This window comes from Macaca mulatta, chromosome 16, assembly GCF_049350105.2.
Source record: "Macaca mulatta isolate MMU2019108-1 chromosome 16, T2T-MMU8v2.0, whole genome shotgun sequence".
NCBI lineage: Eukaryota > Metazoa > Chordata > Mammalia > Primates > Cercopithecidae > Macaca > Macaca mulatta.
Genome location: NC_133421.1, coordinates 67,020,465 through 67,035,304, shown reverse-complemented (window position 1 = coordinate 67,035,304; position 14,840 = coordinate 67,020,465). Strand labels below are relative to the sequence as shown.

General features: G+C 59.9%; 3 protein-coding genes and 2 long non-coding RNA genes across 14 annotated transcripts in view; 3 read left to right on the top strand and 2 right to left on the bottom strand.

The window, feature by feature from the left end:
- Window positions 1-14,840, top strand: part of PSMC3IP (PSMC3 interacting protein) — a 146,577-nt gene that overhangs the window by 35,270 nt on the left and 96,467 nt on the right. The window lies entirely within an intron of this gene.
- On the bottom strand, window positions 402-2,336 carry LOC144335716 (uncharacterized). 2 transcript variants are annotated; one of them, XR_013406838.1, is made up of 2 exons: window positions 2,206-2,336; window positions 402-577 (listed from the first exon to the last, which is right to left on the bottom strand). It is a non-coding gene; the product is annotated as an uncharacterized LOC144335716 (long non-coding RNA). The 2 variants fall into 2 exon arrangements; XR_013406837.1 differs by having other exon boundaries at window positions 405-577; window positions 2,140-2,266.
- CCR10 (C-C motif chemokine receptor 10) lies at window positions 706-3,176 on the top strand. The gene is made up of 2 exons (XM_015119786.3): window positions 706-770; window positions 1,966-3,176. Exons 1-2 carry the CDS (start codon window positions 747-749, stop codon window positions 3,028-3,030), a joined length of 1,089 nt encoding a protein of 362 aa, XP_014975272.3. The 5' UTR covers window positions 706-746; the 3' UTR covers window positions 3,031-3,176.
- On the bottom strand, window positions 4,848-8,263 carry LOC144335711 (uncharacterized). The gene is made up of 3 exons (XR_013406831.1): window positions 8,090-8,263; window positions 5,378-6,596; window positions 4,848-4,969 (listed from the first exon to the last, which is right to left on the bottom strand). It is a non-coding gene; the product is annotated as an uncharacterized LOC144335711 (long non-coding RNA).
- PLEKHH3 (pleckstrin homology, MyTH4 and FERM domain containing H3) lies at window positions 5,571-14,308 on the top strand. Of its 9 annotated transcripts, none has more exons than XR_001440466.3 (13): window positions 5,571-6,163; window positions 8,141-8,196; window positions 8,537-8,616; window positions 8,716-8,907; window positions 8,994-9,151; window positions 9,260-9,380; window positions 10,162-10,468; window positions 10,992-11,199; window positions 11,427-11,554; window positions 11,851-11,983; window positions 12,150-12,583; window positions 12,902-13,093; window positions 13,917-14,308. XR_001440466.3 is itself a non-coding variant. In XM_077971737.1 (13 exons), exons 1-13 carry the CDS (start codon window positions 6,002-6,004, stop codon window positions 14,091-14,093), a joined length of 2,121 nt encoding a protein of 706 aa, XP_077827863.1. In that variant the 5' UTR covers window positions 5,571-6,001; the 3' UTR covers window positions 14,094-14,308. The 9 variants fall into 9 exon arrangements, 6 of the variants coding, with proteins under 6 accessions (XP_077827863.1, XP_014975269.3, XP_077827862.1 ...); XR_001440465.3 differs by having other exon boundaries at window positions 11,427-11,563; XM_077971737.1 differs by having other exon boundaries at window positions 12,402-12,608.

Below are 14,840 nucleotides of genomic sequence, written 5' to 3'. Positions count from 1 at the left end.
TCTCTCCTCTCACCTCCCCCCTTCCCCAGCCTCTGTCTCCTGGCACGCGCCGGTTTCCCGGACCCCGCGCAAGCGCGTGCCTCAGCCCTGCTGCGAAAGGGCGGGGGTAGAGAGCCTCTAGCCACCGAGAAAACCCCAAGTAACCCGAGGCTGCCCGGGACTAGGGCCACAGGGGTGAGGATAGGGAACCTAGGGCCAGAAGCATCCTGAAAATTTCAAGAAAAGGGAGGTGGTGGCGGGGGCGGGGTGCCTGGCAATGGAATGAAGGGTAGGTAAACATTTCTGAAGGCAAATTAAGCTCTAGGAGTGGTGCTGGGCACTATGAATTTAGGATTTTTGCTTTACTCCACTTTGCAGATGAAAAACCTCAGGCTCAGAGAGGTCAAGAAACTGAGTCAATATCATACAGCAAACGATTATATTCTGAAGCCCATTCTTTCTTCACTGACAGAGTAAAGACAGTAAATTATTTTTTTCTTTCTTTCATTCTTTTTTCTTTCCTTCCTTTTCTTTCTTTCTTCCTTCCTTCCTTCCTTTCTTCCTTTCTTCTTTCTTTTTTTTTCATAAAATCCAGATCCTGCACAAGAGAGTAAAGTCTTTTGGAGGATGTGGAATGGGAAAGTGACCCCCTAGACCCTAATCCCCACCTCCCTCTCGGCCCCTCTCCCCGCCTCTTCCTTCCTGTCCCTCTAGTAGTTTAACTTCTACCCCCTGTGGCTATACCTCAGAAACCTGTGTAGCCAGAGATGGGAACGGAGGCCACAGAGCAGGTGGGAGTGGGGGCAGGGAGGGGGAGAAGGGTTACAGAGAGGGAGGAAACAGGGAAGGAATGGGATTCTCCACCTGGCAATAGGCCTCTGCCATCCTATGGCTTATTGGGGATTCTTGGCACTATCTCAGACTAGGAGTCCTCCAGATAAATGGGCTGGTGGTGTGAGGCTGGGGTTGTGGGACGGGGACTAGGGCTGAGGGGAAAGGCGGGTTGAACCTAGAGGTCCAGGGTCCCACCTGGGCCCTGAAAACCTGAGTCCCAACCCCGGAGACCCCCTTGGCATGAGTGGTTCAGTGTGCTGGTATTGGAGGTAGAGGGAAGGTGGGTAGGGAAGGGAAAGAAGACAAACAGAAACCCACCCCAGACCGAGGTTGGAGTGCAGGGCTCAGGTCTGAGAAAAAGCCTGCATATGGGCATTATTCCAGGAGAGGGCGCTGCAAAGGGAACTGAAGCTCTAGGATTTATTAATAATACAACTCTGGGCTGGGTCCGGTAGCTCAGGCCTGTAATCCCAGGACTTTGGGAGGCCGAGGTGGGTGGATCACCTGAGGCCAGGAGTTCAAGACCAGCCTGGCCAACATGGTGAAACCCCATCTCTACTAAAAATACAAAAATTAGCTGGGCGTGGTGGTGGGCGTCTGTAGTGGGGCGTCTGTAGTCCCACCTACTCGGGAGGCTGAGGCAGGAGAATCGCTTGAACCTGGGAGGCAGAGATTGCAGTGAATCGAGATTGTGCCACTGCAATCCAGCCTGGGCGACAGAGCAAGGCTCTGTCTCCAAAAATAATAATAATAAATATAACAATAATACAAACTCTGTATTATGGTCTTTGGAGAACACAAGTTCTCCCCAGCCATTATCTTCCGTATTGCCATCTTCACAGCAAATCTTGAGAGGTCGGCTGGTCAGGATTTATAATCTCAACATTACATGTTAGGTAACTGAGGTCTAGAAAGAGCAAGTGACTTGCTCAAGGTCACCCAGAAAGCTGGAAGCAGAGATAAGAGGAGTGCAAGAGAAGCCTAGGCCTGCTGAAGGTGTGCTAGGAAGAGTCTGGAGAAGAGCTTATGTCTCTCCGTGTACTGTTACATCTGACCACACAGGAGCTCTCAGCTTGGAAGGCATGTGTGGGCAGGGGAGTGGTGTGGTCAGATGTGTCTCATAAGATCCCGCCTCTCATTTGACCCTCCCAGGTCTCCTGGGGCCATTACTCTGGGGATGAAGAGGAGGCATACTCGGCTGAGCCGCTGCCAGAGCTTTGCTACAAGGCCGATGTCCAGGCCTTCAGCCGGGCCTTCCAACCCAGTGTCTCCCTGACCGTGGCTGCGCTGGGTCTGGCCGGCAATGGCCTGGTCCTGGCCACCCACCTAGCAGCCCGGCGTGCAGCGCGCTCGCCCACCTCCGCCCACCTGCTCCAGCTGGCCCTGGCCGACCTCTTGCTGGCCCTGACTCTGCCCTTCGCGGCAGCAGGGGCTATTCAGGGCTGGAGTCTGGGAAGTGCCACCTGCCGCACCATCTCTGGCCTCTACTCGGCCTCCTTCCACGCCGGCTTCCTCTTCCTGGCCTGTATCAGCGCCGACCGCTACGTGGCCATAGCGCGAGCGCTCCCAGCAGGGCCGCGGCCCTCCACTCCCGGCCGCGCACACTTGGTCTCTGTCATTGTGTGGCTGCTGTCGCTGCTCCTGGCGCTGCCTGCGCTCCTCTTCAGCCGGGACGGGCAGCGGGAAGGCCAACGACGCTGTCGTCTCATTTTCCCCGAGGGCCTCACGCAGACGGTGAAGGGGGCGAGCGCCGTGGCGCAGGTGGCCCTGGGCTTCGCGCTGCCGCTGGGCGTCATGGTAGCCTGCTACGCGCTCCTGGGCCGCACGCTGCTGGCCGCCAGGGGGCCCGAGCGCCGGCGTGCGCTGCGCGTCGTGGTGGCTCTGGTGGCGGCCTTCGTGGTGCTGCAGCTGCCCTACAGCCTCGCCCTGCTGCTGGATACGGCCGATCTACTGGCTGCGCGCGAGCGGAGCTGCCCTGCCAGCAAACGCAAGGATGTCGCACTGCTGGTGACCAGCGGCTTGGCCCTCGCCCGCTGCGGCCTCAATCCAGTGCTCTACGCCTTCCTGGGTCTGCGCTTCCGCCAGGACCTGCGGAGGCTGCTACGGGGTGGGGGATGCCCCTCAGGGCCTCATCGCCGCCGCGGCTGCCCCCGCCGGCCCCGCCTTTCTTCCTGCTCAGCTCCCACGGAGACCCACAGTCTCTCCTGGGACAACTAGGGCTGCGAATCTAGAGGAGGGGGCAGGCTGAGGGTCGTGGGAAAGGGGAGTAGGTGGGGGGACACTGAGAAAGAGAGAGGGACCTAAAGGGACTACCTCTGTGCCTTGCCACATTAAATCGATAACATGGAAATTAGATGCAACCCAACAACTGTTACTATTTTTGAGTCACCGACTTGGAAGTGATTTGTGGCAGGGCAGAGCCGGTGGGTTAACATCCCGCCCCTGCCCGCCCCTCAACCTCAGCGCTTGGCTCTCTGAGTGGAAGACGCTGAGGGCCTGGGTGGGGGTGGGGGGCTGCTGAGTCTGCTAAAGCTCTAGCCACTGACACTCCCTCCACCGTCACCCGGCCTCAGCCAACAGAGGTGAGGTGGGAAAGCTGCCAGGCAAGGAGGGGCGCGGGTTCCTCTTGCAATACTGTAAAGCAGAGCTTTCTAACAACTAGAGCGCTCTCCAGTAATGGCTGCCTTAGCAAATACGGAGTTCCCGCTATTGGAATGTTCAGACTGTCGTGGACGCTGTGGGCCTTTGCGTGGTGTGGGGGGAGGGGGGAGAGGGGCAAGAGATTCCCGTTTTGGGTGGGCATTTGGATTACATTACCACTTTACAATCCCTTCCTAGTGTCTGATGGAAGGAAAATGAAAAAACTAATTTTAAAAGTTGAGTTGAAGTTTTTCACCTTGAAGAAAAACCTAGGAGGGATTGCAATCTGCAAATTTCCGGAGTAGTTATCATGGGTGTGGTGGGGGTGAGGGATACTTGCTGTTCTCCATCTTCTCTGGGGACTGGGTCAGAGGAAATGCACTGAGCTGGCCGGAAAGAGAGAGGTTGGATATGGGAAAAAACTTCTCTGCAGGCAAGGGCCTGGGATCCAGACCGGGGAGATGGTTGTGGTATCTCTATTCCTAGGAAATCTCTCAGTACAGGCCACTCTCATCTGGAGAGAGGCCACAGCCGAGATGGCCTCTAAACCCGCTCGCATTGATTCCTGGTCTTTGTTTTACACAATCAAAACGGGCAGGATGGTGTTCACGTGCGACAGTTCTCGCGGTTTAATACCGGTCAGCAAAGCTGTACCCACCACTCCAGCCTGGAGTCTAGGGTCGAGAAGGGCGGGGCGTGGCGAGGAGGTCTCAAGGGAGGCGCTGGCCCGACGGCCCCGCCCGTCCCGCCCTGCCCCGCCCCTTCCCGCCCATCCCAGCCCAGCCCGGGCTAGCAGTCCTTCTCAGAGCCTCCGGCAGCAGCTGCGAAAAGAGGTCCCCCACGGCCTCTAGGGGCCAGGATCCAGGGAAGACCCGGAGACGGCGCCGATCCTCAAAGGATCCCCCACGCCAGCCACTGGGGACCGACCTGGAACCCCCCATCAGAGATCTCGGGAATCGCCGCTGAGTCAGCAACACGCGCGCGCGCCCGCGAAGGCCGCGGCCCCGCCCCGGCCGCCTAACGCCTGGGTTAACCCCTTCCTACACAGAACAGCAAGATATTCGCCCTAAGAGGCCTCCACTCTGTTCCGAGACCACAGAATTCCTTAGAATCTCAAGCCACTCTCCCCAGCTGAGTTCGGTGAGCTGTGAGCTCTATATTCGATTTTATTTCTGGCCTAGGTCTGCGCCTTCCCAGAGTGCCTGCCTCAACTGCTTCACCTCAAAAAGGAGGTGAGGCCAAGTGCAGTGGCTCACACCTGTAATCCCAGCACTTTGGAAAGCCAAGCTGGGAGGATCGCTTGAGCCCAGGAGTTCGAGACCAGCCTAGGCAACATAGTGAGGCTCCATTTCTACAAAAAATAAATTTAAAAAATTAGCCAGGCATAGTGGTGTGCACCTGTAGTCCCAGCTCCTGGAGAGGCTGAGGTGGGAGGATCCCTTGAGCCCAGGAGTTCGAGGCTGTAGTAAACTATGATGGCTGTACCGCACCCCAGCCTGGGCGAAACAGCGAGACCCTGTGTGGAAGAAAAAAAAAAAAAAAGGACAGGGGAGAGCTGAATCAGACCCAGAAACTCGAGAAACTGGACTCCTCCCCAGACGTGGAGGGCCACCTCCAGAGCTACATCCTCTTAGTAGCCAAGGCGTTTCCCTTTCTCAGGGACCCTGAGACGAGACAGGGGTTCAGAGAGCGACAGTTGGGTTTTCCTCTGTCCTGTACCAAAGCTCCTCACAGGGATTTTAATTTGTTGGTTGGTGAGCCAAGAGTTAAACCAAGAGCCTGAAGGCGGGCTTCCGTGACGTCACTAGCACCCCGCGTCCGACCTCAGAGACTAGGGCGTGGCTAACATCTTCTCGTCCCCTCCCTCCCTGTTTCCCCGCCCCTCCCTGCTGTCACCCAGCCAGGGGCACATGATGCAACCCACCGGGGTTTCAGCCGTCTGATTGGTAGCCGCGCCCGGCGCCAGGCACAGGGATTGGACAGAGGAGGCTGTGACGAAACCTGGACCCTGCCTAGTAAAGAAGGGAGGAGAGAAAGAAGAGAGAAGGGGGGGCCCCCGGGAGGGAGGGGGCTGGGGGGGCGGGGTCCCAGCTCTGTGCTCGCGCCCCCAGCGCGCCAGTCCCGGGGCTGCAGGGAGCGCAGCGCGCGCGGCCCGGGCCCCGGCCACCGGACGCCCCACCGGACACGACCCTCCCTGGAGCTTGGACAACTGCCCACCTCGGACGCTGCACCGGACACTGCCCCCCACAGGGCTGGACACTCCAACGGACACTACTTCCCAGCTCCGGACATTGCTCCCTCCTCTCCCGGGGCCCTGGACGCTTTTCCCCCTCCCCCCTCCGGGGGCCCAGACACTGAGCCCCCCTCAGCGTCTGGCTAGCGTCCCCTTGCACCCCAGCCCAGGACACTGCCTCCTCCCTGTGCTCTTCTCCCTCCTGCTCCTCCCACCTCATCTTTCCCCTGCTCGGGTCGGAGCCCCGCCAGTTCCTCCGACCCCCTGCTGCTCGGCCGCGGCTGCCCGCGCCCCCATCCCCGGCTCCTCGCCCGGATGCCTCTCCCCGGGGGACTGTGGTGGCTTCTCTGCTGCCGTCGAGGCTTCACTCTTCTGCACCGGGACTACGGGGACGGCGAGCTTAGCGGGGACGGGGACGAGGACGAGGACGAGGAAACCTTTGAGCTACGGACCCCGAGTCCAGCGGGCGGCGGGAGGGTAAGTCCCGGGGGTTCGGAACCTCGTCTCAATCACTCTGTCTGTAACCGGCCGTGGAACTCGCTCCAGCCTCCAGCCACACGCTGCGCTCTTGGCGAACTAGGGACGTAGGGGAGGTTTTTGCCTGGGGGCCAAAGCCCCCGGGAGCTCTCGGAGCAGCAGCCCTACTCGGGATGTGCCTGTGGGCCTCCCGCCGCAGGCTGGGCGCTGTCCACCTGCTGGGGGCCCTGAGGCAGGGGAGGCGTCACGCGTGGCCCGACCTGGCCCTGCCTCTCCCTTCCCCGCTGGGCCCGCGTCCCATCCCGTCTCCTTCCGCCTCCGCCAGCGCCGAGGAATGTGGCGAGGCCGGCTGGGCGGCTCGAACGCCTGGGTCCCCCTCCGCTCCCAGTTCGCAAGCGCTGAGGCCAGATGCGAGAGCTCCCGTTGCGGAGACCTGGGCGAGGGGGAGAAGTCATCCCAGGATTGGGGTCTGTGGCGGGGACCCCACGGAGAAGGAGGTGGGGGCTCTTTGAGGACCCCTCCTCATTACCCTGCCACTCAGGACAGAACTCTCGGCTTTCCCGGGTGAGGCTCCTGGGAAACCCCTGAGGGAATGGATGGTGAAGGACACTGGGCTGCTGCCTGATTTTGCCGAATCTCCCCGTGGGGAAACGGAGGCACGATTGGTGTGGGAGACCTCCATCCCCTGACGTCTCCTCCCCCATCCCCCCTGCACACTGGCGGCCAGACTCCCGTGTGCTGTGGCCCAGGTCAGGCTCCCATCCCCCGCGCAGGGGTCCCCAGCAGGCCCAGTGGCTCGGTGCCCGGGTGGGGCGGGCTGCGCCGCCGGGGCCGGCGCCAGCACCTGGCGGAGGCGGAGGGTGGATAAATATAGAGGGGGGGAGGGAGGGAAGCAGGGCACTGCGATTAGGGGAGTTAGCCTAAGAGGGTGGTCAGTACCTGCCACATGTGGTGTGGCTGATAGCCCCACTCAGACCTTCCAGAAAATAGGTAGAGGTTCACATAGAAAAGGCGCAGGACCCAGGCGTCCCCAAGCTTCCCGCTTGGGCAGGGTCGGCTTTACCAGGCCATTGCCTCCCTCATGCTCCACCTCAACTCCCCCTTTCCCGGAGCCTGGGGACAGGTGTCCCTGGCCCCCTCCCCCACCTCCCCCTCTTGGCTCTAGCAGTCTGGGAGCAATATGAGGATGGCACGGTTCCCCGCCTGGCTGGCCTCCGGGTTGGGTTTGTGGCCTCTCTCAGACCCCAGTCTACAGTTGAAGTTCCAGGACAGGGGGAAGGGAGGGGGAGGGGGAGGGCAAAACCCTGAACTACACCTGCCTCCAGAGGGTGTGCCATTCCTCAGTCTGGCCCGCCCTTCCTAAGCCCCAGAAAAGGGGCAGGGTCTCTGCTCACGGTTGAGTCTCAGGAGAGTCTATGGGAGAATGTAAGACGCTTTTGGAGAAAGCCCTATACTGAAAGGGCCCCCTGCCCTTCATTCACCTCTGTGCCTACCACCTGTCCTGCCTTGGCCAGGGAGGCAGTGTGGGAGAAGGGAAAACGAGGAGGAGAGGGTGCCTTGGAGCCTGGCAGAGCGAGCTAACCTCTCCTTTTTCAAAGATGGGAAAACTAAGGCCCAGAGATGGAAAGAGACTTGCCCAAGGTTCCACAGTGAGTTAGTGGTGGAGCGGGAATTGGAACCCGGGTCTCCTGACTCTCTGCCCAGTGCTCTTTCCACCCGACCCTACCCTTGATTGTATCTTCAAAGGGTGACTGAGAGGAGCCTTGGCTCCTTAGCTCCTGCTGTTCTGGAGAGCTTGTCCTGTTGCGATAGGCGGGAGGGGCGAGCCCAGCGGCTCCAGCGCGCTCCACCCCAGTCACGACCCCACTCTGTGATTCCTTCCTCAATCCCCTGAGCAGCCCTGTCCTGAGGGCAGAAGGCACGAACCTTGCGCAGGAAGGGCTTTGACCCTAAGGGCTTCCCCGCCTGTCTCCCCAGGGTCCCCTGGAAGTGACACTGACTCAGCCGGTGAGGAGCGGGCCTGTCTCCAACAGGTGAGCTACGCCCCTACGTCCCATAGTCTCGGGACCCCAGCCTGTTCCCGGGACCCCCATCCTCACTGTCTCCTCTAGCGGTTGCGCAATAAGGGAGAGGCCCTACGCCGGACGCTGTGGTTTGGCTGGGGTCCCGGGGGGAGGTCCGACTGGGGGCGCGGGGAGAAAGAGGGGGGTCGGGGCTATTTCTGGTGCGAGGTCAGAATGGCCCAGCGGTTCCCACAGCCTGGGGGAGGGGTGCCCAGCTTGGGAGCAGACACCCTTGCGGTCTGGGGAGCCCCTACAGAGGAGCCCCCTAGAGGCGGAGTGGAGGCCCAACCCTCCCTCCCCTCTGGCCCAGGCTGCAGAGCTGGGAGGAAACTTGGAGCCTCATCCCGGAGAAAGGGCTGCCGGAGGACGACCCAGACATCGTTGTGAAAGGTAGAGACCCCCCTCAGTGCACTCTGGAGGTCCCCAATCCCAACCCTCCAGAGACTATGTGTCCTACTGATGTTCCTTCCCTCCCTCTCCTGCCCCCAGGTTGGCTGTACCGGGAGCCCCGCGGAGGAGGGGCGCGACCCTGGCTGCCCCCGCGCCGAGCCTGGTTTGTGCTCACGCGAGACTCCTTGGATCAGTTCAGCAGTAGCGGGAAGGGGGCGCGGCGTCTCGGGAGCCTCGTGCTCACCAGCCTGTGCTCGGTGACCGGCCCAGAGCGCAGGCGTAAGGAGACAGGTGAGACCTCCTGGGGACTCTCTTACCTTCCTGGGCAGGGGCCCCAGCAGACCCTAATGGCCCTCTCCGGCCTCTCTTTTCCCCAGGTCTGTGGTCAGTGACTGTGTCTGGTCGGAAACACAGTGTCAGCCTCTGCTCCCCACGCCAGGCAGAGGCTGAGCGCTGGGGGGTGGCACTGCGGGAAGTGATTGCCTCCAAGGCACCCCTGGAGACCCCCACCCAGCTACTGCTCAGGGACATACAGGTAAGAGAGGACACCAGGGAGAGCCAGGAGAGTGGTGGACCCCAAAGCTTTCTGGGCTTGTGAGGAATTCCCTTCCTCATCAAGGTGACCCTCTCCCTGTTCCCCTAGGAAAGTTGCGGGGACCCAGAGGCAGTTGCCCTCATTTACCTGCGGAACCCGATTCTGAGACACACTAGTGGAGCCCTGTACGCCCCGCTCCTGCCCCTGCCCTACGGAGTCAGCGCCCCAGGTGAGTGGTCCCATGGCCCAAGTCCCCTGGATGGGATGGGGTGGATCAGAGGTAAGAATCTGAATCCCTTAACTGGCAGGGACCTAAGCATCCTTTAGGGGCCTGCCAGTTCCTCACTTTTCAAAGGATTAAGGTGAAACTGGAAGCTGGCCAGGGTGGAGGGGAGGAAGCCAGCACCCACAAAAGGGTCCTCTTTGACCACCTTCTCTATGGCTTTCATTCTGACTACTGATTTTCCTTCAGGAGTTTGTACATTCTCCTATTTTTTCATTATACTCTTGAGACCATGCCATATTACCTTTACAAGTGGTATAAAAGCTACCACTTTTGTAGAACGTGCTGGCCTCATCCAATTGTACTTCTCCCTAAATGGTTTAGTGACTGGCCCAGGTCCTAAAGTTAGAGGATTAAAGGGTGCTGGGAGAGGAACCCGGGTTTTCTGACTCCTAGTCCATCCTGTTTTCTGACCTATGGTGGTGAGCCTCAGTATCGAGTTACAGAATCTGGGGTGTGAATCTACAGCCCTTCAGCCGTCCCTCTCCCCAAGTCCAAATCCAGGCTTAGTGGGATTGGGAAGGGGATTCCTGGGAGGCAGAGGTTAAGAGTCTGGCTTCGTGGGACCACTGCTTTCCCTTCACTCTTCCTGTCGTTCGTACCCTCCTCTCCCTGCCACCCCATCCCCTTATATTCCCTCTGACTTTCCCCTGGTTCATACCTTCCTCCCAGGGCGCAGCTCTGTGTTCCCTTTCCAAACCGTCCCTCCGCCCCCACCCTCCCACAGGTCCGGGCTATGCACCCCTGCGCGAGGAGGCGGTGCGGCTGTTCTTGGCGCTGCAGGCGCTGGAGGGGGCGCGGCGCCCCGGGCCCTTGATGCAGGGTGTGCTCCAAACCTGCCGGGACTTGCCCGCGCTCCGGGATGAACTCTTCCTGCAGCTGGCTAAGCAGACCTCGGGCCCTGCAGGCCCCCCCGGGCTCCCGGCTACCCAAGACCCTGCGACCCTGCGGTACTGGCAACTCCTCACCTGCATGAGCTGCACCTTCCGGCCTGGGGGAGCTGTGCGGGGGCACCTCCTGGGGCACTTGGAGAGGTGAGAGGGGCGGGGCGGGGGTTACGGCCTAGGCGAGGTGCTACCGGGCTGGGAGAGAACGAAGGGTCTTTTGCAAAAGGCTTGGTAGGTAAAGAACCCAGTAATATATACAGTGCCTTTGTGGAAGATACAAGATCCTATCTCAGTTGTGAGCGGATGAATTACAATAAAACGCCCCCCTTGGGCTGAGGAATTATGAAAAGGCTGCTTTTCCTCGAGCTGATGCAGGCCAGCGCCAGGGCTTAGGAAAATGTAGTAAAGTGGCTGGATTTCGATTTCAGGTCGAAGGAAAATCACGCAGACTTTCGGAAGTGGTGGGAGCAGTTGGGAGAAAGCTGCCAGGGGACTTGAAAAGTAATTCAGCTCTATGCAAAGCACTGGGGATAGATTTAGAAGAGCCTTCAAAAACTTAAGTTGGGGCGGGGAGGAAATCGGCTAGATAAAATAAACTATAAGAGAAGAAGGCAAGAGGGAGGGGAAGAAAAGCCCTTGGAGTATTGATCCTTGGGTTCCTCCCAACCAGGACCGAGCAGGCACTCCCGGACTCGGAATTGGCGGAATATGCGCGCTTCATCCGGAAAGCGCTGGGCCGGACGCGCGGCCGAGAGCTGGTGCCCTCGCTGGCGGAGATTTCCGCGCTGAGCCAACGGCAGGAGCTGCTGTGTACCGTGCACTGTCCGGGGGCTGGTGCCTGTACTGTGGCCATCGACTCCCACACCACGGCGGGGGAGGTGAGGCCAGAGAAAGGCCCCATGACCTCCAACCCACCCTGCCAGCTTCTCACGCTTGTCTCACCCGCTTCCTGGACCCTAGGTTTGCCCCGAGTCTCAGATTATTTTGGTAAGGGAGGGAGTGGTGGTGACAGGACTAAGAGACCCCTTCTAATTGAATCAACCCCTCCCAGAATCCTGGCAAGACCCCTGAGTGGTCTGACTTTCCCCTCACTCTCCTCTTCTAGGTGGCTCGAGAGCTGGTGGGGCGGCTGGGCTTGGCCCGCAGCCGCAACGCATTCGCACTGTACGAGCAGCGAGGGACCCAGGAGCGAGCCCTGGCTGGGGGGACCCTCGTGGCCGACGTGCTCACCAGGTTTGAGAAGTAAATGTCCAGCCCCAGCCCTGCTCTCTATTAGCCCGTCCACTTCTCAGCTGAGGTCAGTCGCTAAGCGGACATTATCCAGCGCTTGCCCCTGGCCCTGCGCTGTGGTGTTCGCTGGTTTACAGACGGACCTGCCTGCCGCAGGTTTGCAGTCCGACTCCAGCCTCACATCCGCGGTGGGCTCCGCCCAGGCCCCGCCCCAAACATATGGACCCGCCCCCACCCCGAGCTGCCCTAGCTGTGCGGTCAGGCTTCTCGCTAGTGCGGCGTCCGCTCCTCTTCTGCAGCTTGGCCGCGGAGGAAGCTGGGTTGGAGGACTCGCCCGACTCCGGGTGGAGACTATGTCTGCGTCTTCACGGACCTCTGCACCCTGAGGGGCTGTCCCCAGACGGTCACGAACTGCCTTTCCTCTTTGAGCAGGTGAGGCTCTCCGGCGTTCACGCCTCCAAACAGACCCCCAAGCCTGAACCCCTGGTTTTCGGGCCATCTCATTACTATGGCAGCCCCGCGGGAGGCTTGACTGGAACCTAGACCTCCTCAGATTCCGAGAGGCGTTTTCGCCTGACGCCGGGTGCCTCCCCTGCAGGCTCACGCTCTGCTGCTGCGGGGCCGGCCGCCCCCACCCGACGACACGCTGCGCGCCCTGGCGGCGCTGCGCCTGCAGAGCCTGCACCGGGACTTCTCCCCGCGGGTGCCCCTGCCCCGCCTGGACCGCCTGCTCCCGCCCCCGGCCCCGCCGCGCGAAGACCCGCCCCGCCCGACCCCCAGGCCGCCCCCCTCCGCTGCCCTGCTGGCCGGGGCCCTCTGGAGCCCGGGCCTGGCCAAGAGGCGGGCGGAGCGGGCACGGCGCGGCGGGGCCGGCCGCATGGCGGGAAGCATGGCCCGCGAGGGAGGAGGCGGCGCCGGCACGGCAGCTGCAGTGCTGGGCGGCTGGAAGCGGCTGCGGGGCATGGGCCGAGCTGAGGCCATGGCCGCCTACCTGGCCCTGGCGGCGCAGTGTCCGGGGTTCGGCGCTGCTCGGTATGACGTTCTGGAGCTGAGCACGGTGAGGGGGAGAAGGGAGAAGGGGACTCTGGCGGCCCAAGCACCACACCTTTGCCCCAGAGCCACAGGTCCCACGGAGGGTCACGTCATTCCCCACATCCAGAACAGCCCACCTCAAACCCCAGGAGTCACCAGCCCTTGGGCCCTCACATCCCTGGAGCCTTAGCCCCCTCCACACACGTGCTGTGAATCATAGGGGGATCAGGAAACTCCTGCTCACAGACACCCATCTCCCCCTACCAAAAATAACGCTGGACTCCTCCTTCCACCCTGACTCTGCCCCTGTGTCTGCAGGAGCCTGGTGGGGGTGCTCCACAGAAGCTATGCCTGGGCTTGGGAGCCAAGGCCATGTCTCTCTCCCGGCCGGGGGAGACAGAGCCCATCCACAATGTCAGCTATGGCCATGTGGCCGCCTGCCAGCTAATGGGCCCCCACACTCTGGCTTTGAGGGTGGGAGAGAGCCAGCTCCTCCTGCAGAGCCCCCAGGTGAGTGGGAAGAGGAGTTGTGGGAGGAGGAGAGAAGGGAAGGGATGTCAGGAAACATTTTCGGAACACCAAGCATGGGCCAGGTAGAGTTCTAAGCACTGGGGATCCAGCAGTGATCACAGACAAGCTGAAGGAGCTTACACTAGAGTGGGGGAGTCAGACAATAAACAAGGAATCCCAGGCTATGAAGACAGTGAGAAATGCTACAAAGGAAAGAATGATGTGACAGGAAGTCAGAGAAGGGTTCTCAAAAACGGTGCCATTTAAGCTAGCCAGGGAAGACCTGGGGGAACAGCATTCCAGGTGGAAAGAATTGCAAGGCGGCCAGGTGCAGTGGCTTGTGCCTGTAATCCCAGCACTTTGGAAGGCCGGGGCAGGCGGATGACGAGGTCAGGAGGTCAAGACCATCCTGACCAACATGGTGAAACCCTGTCTCTACTAAAAATACAAAAATTAGCTGCGGGTGGTGGCGCACACCTGTAGTCCCAGCTACTCGGGAGGCTGAGGTAGAAGAATTGATTGAACCCGGGAGGCAGAGGTTGCAGTGAGCCGAGGCACTCCAGCCTGGCAACAGAGCAAGACTCCATCTCAACACCAACACCACCAAAAAAAAAAAAAAAAGAATGTTAGAGGAGCAGAAAGAACCAAGTATGACTGGCACATAGAAATGAAGGAGACAGTGATGATAAGGAAGAAAAGGTTGCAGGGCCATAGCACGTAGGACCGTGGTGGGGAAACTGGAGCCCTAGAGCCTGGAGAAAGGATGAGAAAAAGAAGAGAACCTGGCAGCGCTTGTTGCACACTGACCTCTGCCCTCTCTTAGGTGGAAGAGATCATGCAGCTGGTGAATGCCTACTTGGCCAACCCCTCCCCCGAGAGGCCCTGCAGCAGCTCTTCTCGTCCATGCCAAGACCTGCCAGACACCTCCCCTCCCAACCAGCACCCGGGCCTGGACGAGCCCCAGGGACAGTCTGGCTGCTTGGGGCAGCTGCAGGACTGAGCCTGCCAAGAGGTCACGACTTCCCTCCTGCCTCCAGCCTGGGCCAGGACTGCTCCGAGATTTGAGGGAAACATGGACCCTTTTGGCCCTGCAGGGACAGGGCACATCCCACACCCAAGGGCTACAATGGGTGTGGGCAATTTTCTAGTTTGTTTCTTAATTTATTTGTAGAAGAGAAGCAAAAAAAAAAAAAAAAAGTTTCTTATTTACACAAACCCTTCCTGTGGGAGTGTTATTCAGTGGGGCAAGTTAGAACCCCATAATGCAGAGCCCCGCCTCTGGGGACGCCCACACCCTGGGCTTTTACCAGGCTCTGGGGGAAGTCTGGACACCACAGCGCTTCACCCGCCTCCTCCTTGACCTTCCAGACTTAACCTCCTCCTGGCCATTATGCTGCCACAGGCTTGTGGGTGGAGCAGGCAAACAGGCCTCATTGGAAGCTGGCAGTTACTCACCCTCCCTTCTTCATTGAGTGGCATACGGATGGCCTCCTGGAATCCCTGAGGCTGGAGGGCAATGAGTCATCAGATCTGGCACTGCCCATTTCTTACACTGGTGTCCAGTTCTGGGCCCATCATTAGTGTGCCTAATGCTTTGGGCCTAGAATGGAGAGAAGCTTGGGGCAGATAACAAACCCATGAATTTCTCTGGCACAGAAAAGTAACTCAGGATGTGCTCAGCCCTACTCTTGAATTCTGTTTCTACTAATCAGGTTAGGTTGAACTGGATTGAGTTCCTGGAACTCTC

Coding starts and splice junctions, on each gene's coding strand:
- CCR10 (XM_015119786.3), top strand. CDS start 747: ATGGGAACGGAGGCCACAGAGCAG. Junction 771..1,965: donor GAACGGAGGCCACAGAGCAG/GTGGGAGTGGGG, acceptor TGACCCTCCCAG/GTCTCCTGGGGCCATTACTC.
- PLEKHH3 (XM_015119781.3), top strand. CDS start 6,002: ATGCCTCTCCCCGGGGGACTGTGGTGGCTTCTCTGCTGCCGTCGAGGC. Junction 11,200..11,426: donor CCCACACCACGGCGGGGGAG/GTGAGGCCAGAG, acceptor CTCCTCTTCTAG/GTGGCTCGAGAGCTGGTGGG. Junction 11,984..12,149: donor TGCCTTTCCTCTTTGAGCAG/GTGAGGCTCTCC, acceptor CCTCCCCTGCAG/GCTCACGCTCTGCTGCTGCG.